The sequence below is a fragment of the Lepisma saccharinum genome, chromosome 22 (genome assembly GCF_977018435.1).
Source record: "Lepisma saccharinum chromosome 22, izLepSacc3.1, whole genome shotgun sequence".
Taxonomy (NCBI): domain Eukaryota; kingdom Metazoa; phylum Arthropoda; class Insecta; order Zygentoma; family Lepismatidae; genus Lepisma; species Lepisma saccharinum.
In genome coordinates this window covers 29,802,423-29,818,374 of record NC_139250.1, presented here as the reverse complement: position 1 = coordinate 29,818,374, position 15,952 = coordinate 29,802,423, and the positions used below count along the sequence as shown (strand labels likewise).

The window sequence follows — 15,952 nt, the reverse complement described above, 5'->3', positions numbered from 1 at the left end:
CATAGTGCCATCTCTTACTTATTTTTTTGTTCATTTGCTACTCACTTTTATGTTGTTTTGTTACTCTTAATTATTTCTTATTTATTTATTTTATTATATTTTTATCTTTATGCTTATTATAATTATTGCTCTCATTGTTGACAATTTCAGTGTAAAATGGCCACCTGTGCTGTATCTGAAATTTTCTCAAATAAATAAATAAATAAATAAATAACATCATTTCTGGTAACAATTGACATTTTTCAATGCAACCACAATCACAAAAATTGATGGTCTGTAGGCTTTTCCTCTTGTTATACTATTCGAAATTTAAATTTGTCATAGGAATTGAAGAATTTAATACATATCACAATTTTATTAAAAATTCTAGTATTTACATTCAGAACAGTACAGTTAATTGAAAAAATTATTATATTATTTGTAACTACACACTGTTCATGTTCATTATATTACCTACCAGTATTCTGCCTTCAGCCACAACAATTATCAAATATAGACTCAAAGTATTACACTTAAAATGCATAAAACGTGTGCAGACGTCTTCCAGTTTGTTTGAAACATCACAAAATATTCTGTCCAAGTCATTCCCAATGCTCTTCTGCTTGTTGCTCACACAGGTCACCATCCAATACATTCTACAAGAAGAGTAAATAAATTTGACAGTAGAAAACTTCTTACGTCACGTGCCTGAAACATATTTGTTAAAAACACTAAAAAACACACAAAGTGAACGATAAAAAAACACTTTAGGAGTTTTTCCAAGCTTTTCATTCCATCTTGGAATCATCATCAGGGCTGGTCGAGGGGCGACGGAAGGGACCCGGTTGAAGTTCCGCTGGTGCTTCCGAGATGGAATCGAAAGCTCGGAAGAACTGCTAAAGAGTTTTTTTATTGTGCTGATTGTGTGTTTTTTAGTGTTTTTAACAAGTAAATCAATTGTTGATATATATTGAAATTCAGATCTACGGAGCATTCCCTGACATTCGCTACGAGACTCGGCGGCAAGCAGCCCTTGTCTTTCCCGGTGAAAGGAGTCCGCGACAGTCGCTAGAGTTGGCTATTAAAATTACAGTTTTCATATTGTGTACTAACCTTGACTACAGAAGGTGTTGAAAATGATGTCCCTCTGCTGCAACACATTCCTGGCATCTCTGAAGGAAATTGGCATTTACACGTGCAAGTTTGTCTACTGTAATTCTCCGAATTACTCTCTTTTAACTCACGGATGGTGTGCGGATTGTCTTTGTATACTTTATTTTTTAGATTTCCCCATAAATAAAAATGGCAGGCTGACAAATCGGGGGACCTAGAGGGTTTTTGAAACACCCGTTTCTTGTGAGAGGCGGCGGGTAGATTTCCGAGGAGACTGTTCTAACCTTTGTCCTATCTCATCGAGTTTTTCCTCAGTAAGTACACGTGGGTTTTTCTTTCCACTTTTATTCAGAACTGACCCTGTTTCTCTAAACGTTTTTACAAGGTTTAATATAGTGGTCCTATGTGGAACGGGAGCACCAGGAAATTTCGTTGTAAAATGTCGTCGCACTTCTCCACAATTCCTCTTTCCGAAGTAACACTCGACAAGATAAATCCTTTGTTGTAATGTAAACTTTTGTGGTGCCATTATTAAGAGCCACAATCTTCAAGACACGAACACGACACAACACAATTTTCCGAGGGAGGATTATACTGGCGTCAGTCTGCAACGTCAACAGAAAGGGAAAGAGATCGAAAAAAACAGACTGTAGCATGCGACTGTCACGGACCCTGTTCACCGGGAAAGAAGCCCTGATGCCGGGCCGCTTGCCGCCGAGTCTCGTAGCGAATGTCAAGGAATGCTCTGTAGTAATACATGAAAGAGAAGACTACTGAAAAATACATAGAAATTGGATATTCAGATCTAGTATCATAAAAACTCATTCAAATTGTAACTACAGCTGAGACAATATTGATACTAGAGTAGTTTTGGTATTGCAAAATATCAGTTTGAATTCAACAACTGTTACTAGCTGACACATTTGCAGAGCCCACAAAAATTCTATTCACAACTGCATATGCCATAATTAATCATTCACAAAATCCATTTATTTTCAGTGTTGTAAGAATAATGTAAATTACTCTGCAAAAGGTGTCTTGCAGAATTTCTGCAGACTCTGTGAGACACTTGGATTGGGTATCAATATTGGTTCTGCCATATTCTTAGGATAAGCACTGCATGGAACTATGAGGGCAAATCGAAAGGTCTTTGCCTCTATTTTTTTGTAGCCAAAATATTAGTGTGATTGAGAAACCAACATATACATTCAATGCAATAGGTTTTTCTTGGAACGGCCCAGAGTTAACTCTCGGTTGCTCCCAGGCACAGCGCTGCTGTCAGCTGTCAGTTTGCAAAGATGGCTGTAGTACTCAACATGTCCACATCGTATGAGCAGCAAAGTGTTATTTGTTTTCTATGCAGCAAGGAATGAACGCCCATCGAGATCCAAAGGGAAATGCAGCTGACGTATGGGGACAGTGTCTCGCTTTGAGAAGTGGGTCGTGCTGGTGTTGTGAGTTCGACTGAATGCAAAACATTGCTCACGGTCTTCTGGGACCGCCGAGGACCACACCTGCTGGATTTCATGCCACGAGGTGACACCATCAACGCTGATAGCTATTGTGGCAGACTCTCATGTCTGTCTGCGAGCTGCCATCAGGAAAAAGAGCCATGGGATTCTCGATGTGAACAATGTGGTTACTCTCCACGATAATGCCAGGCATCATGTGGCAAACAGGACCATCGACAAACTTCAGTCATTCGAATGGGAGATTCCATTTTTCAGGTTACGTGCGACTTACTCACTTGATAAACAATAAATAAAATAAAATACTTATTTTTACTTACGTTGAGTGAGTATGTGTTGAGTAATTGACAACATTTCGGGGACCACTGTACCCTTCTTCAGGTTGGTTTATCGGCTTCACGGTTGCCCACGAAGCTTCGTCAATAGCAATGGCAAGGATTAGGTTCACATGGATAGGATAAAATATTGGGTTTCCATTACAACTGACCTGTTCTTTTTAAAAAAACACTATGTACAATTTCCCCCTATTAAAATCTATTAAAACCCCACTGTTACACTATTAAAAAAGAATCCCTTCGGCCATTTGCCGATCACATGTTAACAGTTAATGTCTTCCTTGCGAATGCATGAGGTCATGAGCGAGTTAGATCTTCCCCCCTCTCTTTTTCCCCTCTGCATTACATCATTCAAAAGTGAAATCGCGTACGACTCGAGCTTCGCGCTCTACGTCTGGGGTAACCTTGAATCCGATTTCCTCATATTCCCACTTTTCCCATTTTTTTCAGCATTCCTATCCAGAGTTCGTCAATGTTACCGTCTTCCCTAATAAAGTTTATTTTCTCTATTCCTACATATAAACTAGCCATGGGGAACCTCATATAGGGATAATATCAAGTATTTTTATTCAATTCATTGAGAACGCAGCACTGAGCACATAAGAGAGTAAGGTCAAATTTTACGGGAGGTATGTGGATGACATTTTGGTTATCGGGAAGGAAGGACGTTTGGACAGTCTATATAAAAATCTAGGGGATGAAGAAGCAAGAATTAAATTTACTAGGGAAAATATGAAGGATAATAAAATTAGCTTCCTAGACTTAGAGATTCGCAAAATAGGTACAGAAATAGGAACAGGTGTTTTCCATAAGCCCTTAGGAGGAAAAATGTACATCAATAAGGAATCTGCCCGGGCAAGTAGGATTATATATAATGTCTTCCTAAACTTCTTCATATGTGCTATTATATTATGCAAGAGTAAAGAGAGTTTTTAAAAAGGAAATAGATTGGATTTATAACATAGGTAGAAATAATGGGTATAAAAATGAGGAAGAATTTACACAAAGCAAGAAGGATATGTTTTAAGGAAGAAAGTAAGGAAAATAGTAATGTTAGTAACAAAATTGAAGGGATAATGAAATATAAGTATGTGGCTAAATATGAACTACCACAGAGAATATGGACCTGATGTAAAATGATTTGATGCATCAGCCCTGATCCTATTTGCGTAGCTTCCTGGGGGAAGCGTCACAACTTTTCTCCCGATATTTCGGCCTCTGTATGTGACTGGTGACCACACACCATCGTGAGGAAATTGGGGAGCTACAATGAGTAGCGTAATTTGGCCATGGAAACCTACATCAAGTTTTCCTGTACGTATGCAACCACGCGTCACAGATTCAAGGTTGCCCCTGACCGATTGTCAGTCGGAAAGCAACGTTCGTAGTTTGCTGCGTATACCAATATACGAAATTCGTTCCCAACTTCTCTGTCCAGGCCGAGATTCGAACACGGGAAGCCTGGCAACATACCGTGGCGTGCTAACCACTCCACCACGATGCAGGATAGTGCAGTTTTTTCTAGGGCTCGTAGCGTCGATACGAGAATTCACGCTGTGAAAGTTTGTCGGTACTGACGACAACCTGTAATCATAAATATGAACTACCATAGAGAATATGGACCTCATGTAAAATGATTTGATGCATCAGCCCTGATCCTATTTGCACCCTTGACTCATTCAGGGGGGTATCAACAACATAATATTATTCTAGTCGTCAACGTATATACAGGGTGTTGCAAAATACCTGTTACAACGCTTGGGAGGTGGTTCGACAAGTAAAAACGAGGAAAAAATGTCATGTGAAAAAATGTCGAAATCGGCACCGTTTGCGAGTGACAGGCGTGCGAAAATCGCCTCACACCATGCGTAAAGTACAATAACTCAAGAAGGAAGAAAGATATCAATGTCGGAATAAAAGAATACAAACAAAATCGTGCCTGACGAATACAATGGTGCAGCAATTGAGGCCCAGTGTAAATTGCGCAAGGTGACTCTCAAAGAAAGTGGGGAATCCCGATGGAAAATATAGGAAATTTACTACTATTTTCTACATAATGTTGAGATCGGAATGTAGGCAGTAAAAAATGACGACGTATGTCCACATGTCCCACTACTGCTGGGACACCGTCCCACACTCGGGAAATAGGAAATTCACTCGAAAATGACGCTATGCCGTCAAATTACGCTCAGATTGATTTCAGCTAATTGGTACAGAAAGCTCCACTAGAGGCGCTGTGAGTGTAGGTCACCTGTTACGTATTAGTGTTGGTGGATACTACGTAGAGACTGTAGTCGACCGTTGTTTTTCCTGTCTTGTTCTGCGTCTCGCAGCGTGGAGTTTAGTCTGGCGTGTGTGTATGGTTGAATTGCGCTAAGGAATACTGTACGTAGAGTACGTATTCCCGTGTTCTTTCTCGGTTTGCAACAACTGCGTGGACACCTGTGTGACATTACGTGGGTGCTAATCACGGTAGTTGTGATCCGTCACTCGGAGGGAAAGTGCCCCTGTTTCTGGGCAGTTCTCGAACAAGACAATGGTGGAGTACTCTACCCACGAGCTTGCTGATATGCATCTCGTTTATGGAGAGGCAAACCGAAACAGCCGTGAAGCACGTCGTTTGTATCACGAACGTTTTCCCAATAGGCGATTACCAGCACATGCACTCTTTCAAAGACTTGATGCTCGACTGCGTGAAACTGGATCTCTACTACCCCGTAGGTGGGATTGTGGTAGACCCCGCACTGTGCGCACTGTGCAATTTGAAGAGGACGTGTTGGACGCGATACGAGACCGTCCTGACACCAGCACACGTGTCATTGCTCGTACTCAACAAACCCACCATAGCAATGTGTTCCGCGTTCTTCGAGAGGAGGGATTGCACCCATACAAATTGCATAAGGTGCACCACATACTGCCCACGGACTTTCCCCTACGCATGGATTTCTGCCAATGGTACGTGCAACAAACTCTTTCCATTCCAGAGTTCCCAACAATAGTTTTGTGGACCGATGAGGCAATGTTCACCAGGGATGGCATGTTCAATAGCCACAACAGCCACGTCTGGGATATGGACAATCCGCATGCAATCATTGTGCGCCATCATCAACATAGGTTCGCAGTGAATGTGTGGTGTGGCGTAGTAGGTGACCACTTGATAGGCCCGTACATTTTGCCATCTACTTTGTGTGGTGGGAATTATCGGGTGTTTCTACATGACGTATTACCTGAACTTTTGGAAAACGTGCCACTGGCAGGTAGACAACGTATCTGGTTTCAACACGACGGCGCCCCCGCACATTTCGACCGGGGAGCCAGAGCCTTACTCAACGATATTTTCGGCGATCGTTGGATTGGCAGGGGTGGACCTTTACCGTGGCCACCTCGTTCCCCCGACCTCACACCACTGGATTTCTTTGTGTGGGGAGAAATGAAAAGGCTCGTGTATGAAACCCCTGTGGAAAGTGCTGAGGATCTCGTTGCTCATGTTAGTGCCGCTGCTGGGACAATTGGTGACATGCCAGAGGTATTTGCACGTACCAGACAATCAGTGCTTCGCCGATGCCGTCTTTGTCTTGAAGTCAATGGCGGACATTTTCAACAACGTCTCTGAGTATACCGGTGTTTGTGTGAGCCCCTATCAGCACCACATAGTGTCCTTTAGTGAAAGGTACGAGTGAAGATGCTGGATATCGCTGTACTTCATACCGTCGATCTGCATGTGCGGAGGTTGTGCGCTTCTCAGTGGAATCCCTTCCAGATGTGCTGTGCCTGGAAATGTTACATGCCATTGTGTGCGTTTTCTCGCCATTCTCCGTCTTCATTCCTTCGAGGATTACCCACTTTCTTTGGGGAGCTCTCTTGTAGTATATGTACAGCCTAACGACATGTGGCCATTGTTTAACTTTTGTTTTTCGTACTGCAAAGTAGTGTGTCAACATTAAGGGATTGAAAACTTTTTTTTATGATTTTCCAGTATTTTTTTCCATTTGGGATGGTGTCCCAGCAGTAGTGAGACATGCGACAAATTGGTTTCTTTTCTTCGAACCGCAATGTGAACCGTGTACAACAGGAGATTTGCAGTTATTTTCCTATTTCCCGGGTGTGGGACGGTGTCCCAGCAGTAGTGGGACATGTGGACATACGTCGCCATTTTTTACTGGCTACATTCCGATCTCAACATTATGTAGAAGATAGTAGTAAATTTCTTGTATTTTCCATCAGGGGATTCCCCACTTTCTTTGAGAGTCCCCTTGCGCAATTTACACTGGGCCTCAATTGATGCACCATTGTATTCACCAGGTACGATTTTGTTTGTATTATTTTATTCCGACATTGATATATTTCTTCCTTCTTGAGTTATTGTACTTTACACATGGTGTGAGGCGATTTTCGCACGCCTGTCACTCGAAAACGGTGCCGATTTCGACATTTTTTCACATGACATTTTTTCCTTGTTTTTACTTGTAGAATCACCTCCCAAGCGTTGTAACAGGTATTTTGCAACACCCTGTATATATATATGTATGGGGTGGGGAGAGTACATATGTATACAAGGTAACAGTTTGATATAGGGATATGGTTTGGTTGTGTAATGTATTTAAATAATATTTGTTGTAGTTGTGCTGTCTAATTTGTTTGTGTTTGTCTTGTGTAGTAGTTGTGGTGTGTAGTTTGTTTATGTTTATATTGTGTAGTAGTTGTGGTGTGTTTGTGTTTATATTGTGTTATAGTTGTGATGTGTTTGTGTGTGTCTTGTGTAGTAGTTGTGCTGTCTAATGTGTTTGTGTTCGTCTTGTGTAGTAATTGTGCTGCCTAATGTGTTTGTGTTTGTCTTGTGTAGTAGTTCCTCCATTCATATTGGGGGTTAGGCGTAGAGCTGACAACTCTGCACTGTAAAAAAAAATGTCAAGAAACAGCAATATAAGGCCATGGATGTTCCCAAGGTAAAATATTCCGGAGGTAAAATAGTCCCCCGTTCGGATCTCCGGGTGGGGACTACTTTGGGAGGTCCCTGGACTAAGGATAAGATCTACATTAGGAATAAGGATATTAAATTAGACACCTGGAATGTTCTGAGCCTTTACCGGCCTGGGGCATTTCAGTGTACAGTTAATGAGATAGTTAAGTATAAATTAGATGTAGTAGCTGTCCAGGAAGTTAGGTGGCCAGGAGAAGGGAATTGTAAAACTAAAAATTATACTTTTTTCTATGGTGGTACTGAAAATCATAATTTTGGAACAGGGTTTTTCATAAATAACAGAATTATCTCGGCTCTTAAAACAGTAGAATTTATTAATGATAGGATATCATATGCAGTTTTACAGGGTAGGTGGTGTAAAATTATTTTAATAAACATACATGCACCAACGGAAGATAAAGATGATAATACTAAAGATGATTTTTATAGTTAGAACAGGTCTTTGATAAATTTTCTCAGTATGATATGAAAATTCTGTTACGTGACTGTAATGCACAGATTGGCAAAGAAGAGACATTTAAACCTACGATTGGTAAAGAAAGTCTTCATGAATTAAGTAATGATAATGGTATAAGATTGATTACTTTTGCAACCTCAAAGAATTTAATTGTGAAAAGTACCACTTTTAAACATAAATATATCCATAAATATACCTGGTCTTCTCCAGATGGTAAAACTCATAATCAGATAGATTATATTCTCATTGATAAGAGAAGGCATACTAGTATAATTGACGTTCGTACACATAGAGGTGCTGACTGTGCCAGTGACCATTATTTAGTAATTGCTAAATTAAGAGAAAGACTCTCAGTGATAAATCATAAGCAACAAAATCTAAAAGTTCTAAAATTTGATACAGGAAAGTTTACTGATGAAAGAATTAAGAAAGATTACCAAATTAAACTGTCAAATAGATTTGATGTTTTGCAGGATTTAAATGATGATGAAAATATTAATGAAACAGACGTAAATAAGAATTGGGAGCACATACGTAATGCAATAGAATCAGCAGCTAAAGAAAGTATAGGATACCATAAACCGAGAAAAAGTAAGCCATGGTTTGATAATGAATGTCATAATCTAATAGAAATAAGAAATCAGGCTAGACTTAGGTGGTTAAATAACTCTGATGATACAAATCTAAACAATTATAATAGAATAAAGCGAGAAGTTAACCGCACGTTTAGAAGTAAAAAAAGAGATTACTTGAAAAGCAAAATTAACGAAATTGAAACAAACAGTAAAAATAAAAATATCAGAGATTTATATAAAGGTGTAAATGAATTTAGAAAGGGGTGGCAACCTAAAGTAAACTTGATAAAGACGGTGATTTTCTAGCTGACCCAAGCGATATTCTAAATACGAGGGCAATTCGGAAAAAAACCTCCGTTTGGTTATCAATGACAGACACTCGTAGATACAGAACTTTTTTTTATACACATTAGAAAAGTACATAATTACATTACTTTTCGACATAATCACCATTCAAATTGAGGCACTTGTCTTAATGTTTTACAAGGTTTGAAATTCCTTCTGCAAAAAAATTTCCCGCCTGGGAATGAAGCCACTCTCTAACAGCACCGTGAAGCGCATTGTCATTGTCGAAGCGTTGCGACGCAAGCCACTGTTTCATGTGCCCGAAGAGCAATTGTGTGACTCTGTTAGTGTTGTGGACACGGGTGTCATTAGCTGGAACAATGTTGTATGTATTTGCTCGGTGCCAAATCTGGGCTATAGGGGGGATGATCCAAAACGTCCCAACGGAACTGCTCCAAAAGTTCTTGTGTGTGTCCAGCGGTGTGTGGGCGAGCATTATCGTTAGAGGCACACATTTTTGGTAAATAAAAAGGCAAAATTTCGGTACAAAAACTGGGTCAATTTCGGGTTCAAAAGCGGTAAATAAAATAAAATATCGGTGTTATAGCGGTGAAAAAATGGATGAAAAGTGGTATATAAAAAGACATATTGGTTTTAAAATTGTGAAAATAATCCTAAATTTGATTTAAAAACTACACTTATTCCACAGAATTAACATTTCACTTCTAATAGCATATTTATGTAGTTATCAGAGTATTAAGTTTATTTCTGTGTAAAGGAGTCTATTTTTGCTTCTCCAATATTAACAGCAGAATTACTCAATTTTCCGGGAATTGCATAACTCTCAGGATAATTCAGACCTCGGAAGGTGTCATGTCGGTGAATAAACCCTGAATTTCGTGTTTAAGAGTTAATTTCGCTTTTTGCAGTTCATTTCGCATTATTTCGTGACAAAATATGGTCACAAAATGCACCTCACACCTTTCAAAAACATGAAAAATTAACACTACAATGTGTTTTTTCAAATTTCGTTTTTTCGTCAAAAACGAAATATGCATGCCCCTAATTATCGTGAACCAACACCACACCGGAAGTCATCATCCCCCGACGCTTGTCAATTTCATTGCTTACTACAGATGGGCGCCAACTTGTTGCCGCATCGGTTCGTCCATCTTTAAACATGCGACACCATTCATGTACGACACTGTCACTCATCACGTTTGGTCCGTAAACATCACACAGTTCACGATGAATCGCAGCCGCCGAAAGATTTTTCGCACACAGAAATCGAATTACGGCACGCACTTCACATTTGGCGGGCTTTGCTATTGGAACGTTCATTTTCAATTGTTGTAACGGACGAGTGAACTGCAACACAACCTTCTCCTTCCACTGCTCACTGTCTACTGGACTACTGCACATACTGCCACAGGACTGACGTCGCTCTTCCCGGACATTTCTCGCGCATGCGCAAACGGAGGTTTTTTTCTGAATTGCCCTCGTAGATGGAAGAACTACTTTAATGACCTTTTAAATGTTCATGTAGGAGATAAATCAGAAGTAAATGAAGTCCACACAGCAGAACCTTTAGTTCCAGAACCTAACTTGACTGAAGTTAAAGATGCTATTAAAAGGCTAAAGAATAACAAAGCACCTGGCATTGATTTAATACCAGCTGAGTTAATTAAATATGGTGGAAATTCATTAATATGTCAAATTCATAAATTAATTTGTTTAATATGGAATAAAGAAGAAATCCCTCAACAGTGGAAAAAATCCATAATTGTTCCTGTGTTTAAAAAAGGTGATAAAATGAACTGCAATAATTACCGTGGAATTTCTCTACTCTCAACAACATATAAAATATTATCTAACATTCTTTTAACAAGACTAACACCATATGCTAATGAAATTATAGGTGATTATCAATGTGGATTTAAACGTAACAGATCAACTACAGATCAAATTTTTCACATCAGACAGACACTTGAAAAAAAGTGGGAATATAATCAAAATGTCCATCAGCTATTCATTGATTTCAAAAAAGCATATGATTCGGTCAAAAGAGATAAATTATATAATATATTAGTAGAGTTTGGAATACCTAAGAAGCTTGTTAGTATGATAAAAATATGCACCAGTGAAACAGAAAGTAAAATTCGTGTGGGTATTAATATGTCTGACAAATTTACAATTCATGATGGGTTAAAACAAGGAGATGCATTATCTCCATTGCTCTTTAATTTTGCCTTAGAATATGCTGTAAGGAAGGTAAAAGAAACTAAGGAAGGACTAAAATTAAATGGTGTGACTCAGTTGTTAGCATATGCAGATGATGTAGACTTACTGGGGGATGATGTGAATACAATTAAGAATAATGCTAAAATATTTTTCAAAACTGCTAAAGAGATAGGGTTGGAAGTTAACAAAGAGAAAACTAAATATATGCTTACAGGCCGAAACCAAGTGTTAGGTAATAATCAAAATCTAATTATTGACAACAACTCGTTTGAAACAGTTTCCAAATTCAAATACTTAGGAGTAATATTAACAAATGAAAATTATATTAAAGAGGAAATAAAAAGTAGGCTGAATTCAGGAAATGCATGTTACTTCTCTCTTCATAAACTTTTGTCTTCTCGTTTAATATCTAAGAAACTAAAAGTTAAAATATACAAAACAGTAATTTTGCCTGTAGTATTATATGGGTGTGAAACTTGGTCCCTTACTTTGAAAGAGAAACATAAATTGAGAGTATTTGAAAATAAGATCCTTAGGAAAATATTTGGACCTAAAAGGGATGAGGAGACAGGCGAGTGGAGAAGGTTACATAATTTAGAACTACATAATTTGTACTCATGTCCAGATATTATTAGAATGATTAAATCAAGAAGACTTAGGTGGGCAGGCCATGTGGCACAAATGGGAGAGGAAAGAGGAGTTTACAGGATTCTTGTTGGGATACCTGATGGTAAGAGACCTGTAGGAAGGCCAAGACGAAGATGGAGGGACAACGGTGAGATGGACCTAAGGGAAATCGGTAGGGATGGAAAAGAGTATATAGAACTTGCTCAAGATAGGGACAGATGGAAGGCCTGTGTTGCTGCAGCCATGAACCTTCGGGTTTAAGAAGGCTAGAGAGTTAGTTAGTTCGCTATTCCCTACTTTAGGGGAGTGTCTGAGAAGATAGAAAGAACATTGAAAAAATAATTTGGCATTAATTGTAGGATAAAAAGCACCCAGGAGCTTGGAGAAATACTTCACGAGTTATAAAAAAGAAGGAGGGAAAAAGGAAGAAAATGAAGAAGGGAAGAAAGGGATGTATAAGAGTAAATGCCAATGCAAGAAAGAATACGATTGACAAACTGGCATAAGTATGGGTATACGTTGGAAAGAACACAATAAGGATATCAGGGAAAGGAATCCCAGAACTGGGTTATCTGAGCACATCTTGGAAGAAGAGCATGAAATTGAGGATCGGGAAGTCCTTAGAGAGGAAGATAAACTACTTAGAAGAAATGTATATGAGGCATAATTTATATGTAGAAATAGAGAAAATAAACTTAATAGGGAAAACGGTAACATTGACAAACTCTGGATAGGAATGCTGAAAAAATGGGAAAAGCGGGAATATGAGGAAATCGGATTCAAGGTTACCCCAGACGTAGAGCACAAAGCTCGAGTCGTACGCGATTTCACTTTTGAATGATGTAATGCAGAGGGGAAAAAGAGAGGGGGGAAGATCTAACTCGCTCACGACCTCATGCATTCGCAAGGAAGACATTGACTGTTAACATGTGATCGGCAAATGGCCAAAGGGATTCTTTTTTAAAAGTGTAACAGTGGGGTTTTAATAGATTTTAATAGGGGGAAATTGTACATAGTGTTTTTAACCCTTTACTGCATCACGTGCCATATATGGAACATACTATTTTTTTCGATGCGGAACAACAGTGAATTATCGAACACGTCAAGTTTGTGTTTTGTCTGCTGGCCGAAGTGATGACGTATAACCAAGCAGTTTTTCTGCCCTCTGGTGTTTGTTTTGCGAGTTGAATTGAGCGGGAAGTAGTTGGCATGTGCTTTTTGTGGACGAGTGAGTTTACATTGTAAAAAAAAGTTGTTTTGTCCGATGAAGTGAGTGCAATTTCGGTGAACAAGAAATATCATAATCAAGGTAAGTGCATGAAAAATATATGTTGCTTTTATATTCATCATTTTGTTGGTTTGTCTTGAAGTTATGTGAAAAAAACGGTATGTGCCACATGTGTCACGCCATGCGTTTACGGGTACTTTTGTCTTCTTGTGAAGTGTAAAAGTGAACAACTACTGCAGTATTTCTTCAATTCTATTACAGCAATGGATGCAAGGCTTTTTTATGGGTCGTCGTCAGTAGGTGTTAGGGAACTGCCTAACGGTAATGACAGTGAGGCGTCTGATTTATCTGACGACGAATCAGCACTTCGTTCAAAAACTGTTTTGGCTCCAGACTCGGATGAAGATTCAGTTTCTCGTCTTACTGAAAGGATCGTGATACCAGATTCAGAAGATGCACTAGATTCAGATGCAGATGATGTTCCTCTCTGCCTCATTCGCAACTCTCATGATAAAAAGTCTACATCATTAGGAGATTTAAAAAAATTGAAGTGGAGGCAAAGAAATATGGAAAAGTCCAAAGAAGAAGTAAAGTTCAAAGCACATCAGGATCTACCTGAAGAAATACAACAATTATCAACACCTATTGATTATTTCAAGTATTTTTTTACATATGAGATACTTCAGTATGTAGTTGAACAATCCAATCTCGACCAACAAAACCATTGTGTCTAACCATAAATGAACTTGAACAGTTTATTGGCATGACTCTCTATATGTCTGTGATTCAACTTCCAGCTACTAGGCATTACTGGAGCGGCAGACTTGGTCATCAATGTGTAAGTGAAGTGATGGACTGTAATCGGTGGGAAGAAATCAAACGATTTATTCACTTTAACGACAATACGACGTTTGTTCCTGCGGGACATCCTGGCCATGACAAACTTCACAAAATCAGACCACTTCTTGAACGGATAGTTCTCGTACCTCAAGAAGAATTTTTGGCAGTGGATGAGCAAATCATTCCAACGAAGTGCAGGTCATCTATCAAACAACATAATGCCAAGAAGCCTCACAAATGGGGTTATAAAGCATTAGTTCTCAGGTATTTCTGGATATAGTTACGATTTTGAAATATTTTCTGGGGCTCAAAGCAATGTTGTCCCTGCTGGTACACCAGATTTAGGTGCTAGTAGTAATGTTGTTGTTAGATTGTGTCAAAGTGTATCTCGTAATGTAAATTACAAAATATTCTTTGATAACACAAGTATGCATTTTGAAACTTTTTATCTGCTTCACTGCAAGTAAGAACTGATTTACATAAACTTATGTGTGCTGAATTCAGACCTGCTTTCAGTTTTCTCCTATCACGTCATTTTCTTTTGTAATATCGTTTTAAAATTAATGTACATTAATCAAGTTGGGAGTATTTTCAATGAAACTGAACTATTACAACAAGTCATAGGAATTAATATTTTATACAAATTTTGTCATTGATGTCAGTGCACCATCATAGAGTGAAGTTCATAGAGTGTGAGTGAACCCTAACAGATCAAACAGAAGATGTTTTGCACCGTTTCACTGAGCTTCTATTGTAATTGACAGAAGTAGAGGCACATATTTTTGGTAAATAAAAAAAGCAAAATTTCGGTATAAAAACTGAGTCAATTTCGGGTGCAAAAGCGGTAAATAAAATAAAATATTGGTGTTATAGCGGTGAAAAATTTGATGAAAAGTGGTACATAAAAATACATTTTGGTTTTAAAATTGTGAATATAATCCTAAATTTGATTTGAAAACTACACTTATTCCACAGAATTAACATTTCACTTCTAATAGCACATTTATGTAGTTATCAGAGTATTAAGTTTATTTCTGTGTAAAGGAGTCCATTTTCGCTTCTCCAATATTAACAGCAGAATTAATCAATTTTCCGGGAATTGCATAACTCTCAGGATAATTCAGACCTCCGAAGGTGTCGTGTCGGTGAATAAACCCTGAATTTCGTGTCTCAGACTTAATTTCGCTTTTTGCAGTTCATTTCGCATTATTTCGTGATAAAACATTTCACAAAATGCATCTCACACCTTTCAAAAACATGAAAAATTAACACTACAATGTGTTTTTTTCAAATTTCGTTTTTTCGTCAAAAACGAAATATGCATGCCCCTAGACAGAAGTATCTCTCTTGAGGCACCAGCAGTAATCAGCCATCATGGCCTCATTCCACCGCCCTTGATATCTTGTTTTCATGGTTCTGATATCTTTGTGGAATCTTTCACCTTGCTCATCACTTTTTGCACCAAGATTCTCAGGGAAGTAATCAATATGACTATTCAAGAAATGCAACTTAATACTCATTCTGCACCCTAACAATTTCAAGTTTTGTAGCATTTCGTCAACAATCTGTTTGTAGTTTTCTGATTTCTTATTGCCCAGAAAGTTTTCATTTACACTTTTGAATGACATCCAAGCTGATTTTTCCACTTCATTCACGCAGTTAGGGAAATGTTGGTCTTTCATAAGAATGCGTATATGTGGGCCATCAAATACACCTGCCTGAATTTTGGCTTCAGATTTATTTTGAAACTTTGACCTCAGATATTGAAAGACATTGCTTTCCTGGCTTAGACTTGTTATGAATTGCTTCATGATGCCTAACT

General features: G+C 38.5%; 1 protein-coding gene across 1 annotated transcript in view; it reads right to left on the bottom strand.

The window, feature by feature from the left end:
* Window positions 1–257: 257 nt before the first annotated feature.
* The window catches only part of LOC146004749 (splicing factor 3B subunit 3-like), a 41,205-nt gene continuing 25,510 nt past the window's right edge, over window positions 258–15,952 (bottom strand). The window contains exon 8 of the mRNA XM_083143721.1: window positions 258–635. Coding sequence (XP_082999847.1) covers window positions 582–635 — 54 coding nt within the window. The 3' untranslated portion in view covers window positions 258–581. The remainder of the gene's footprint in view (window positions 636–15,952) is intronic.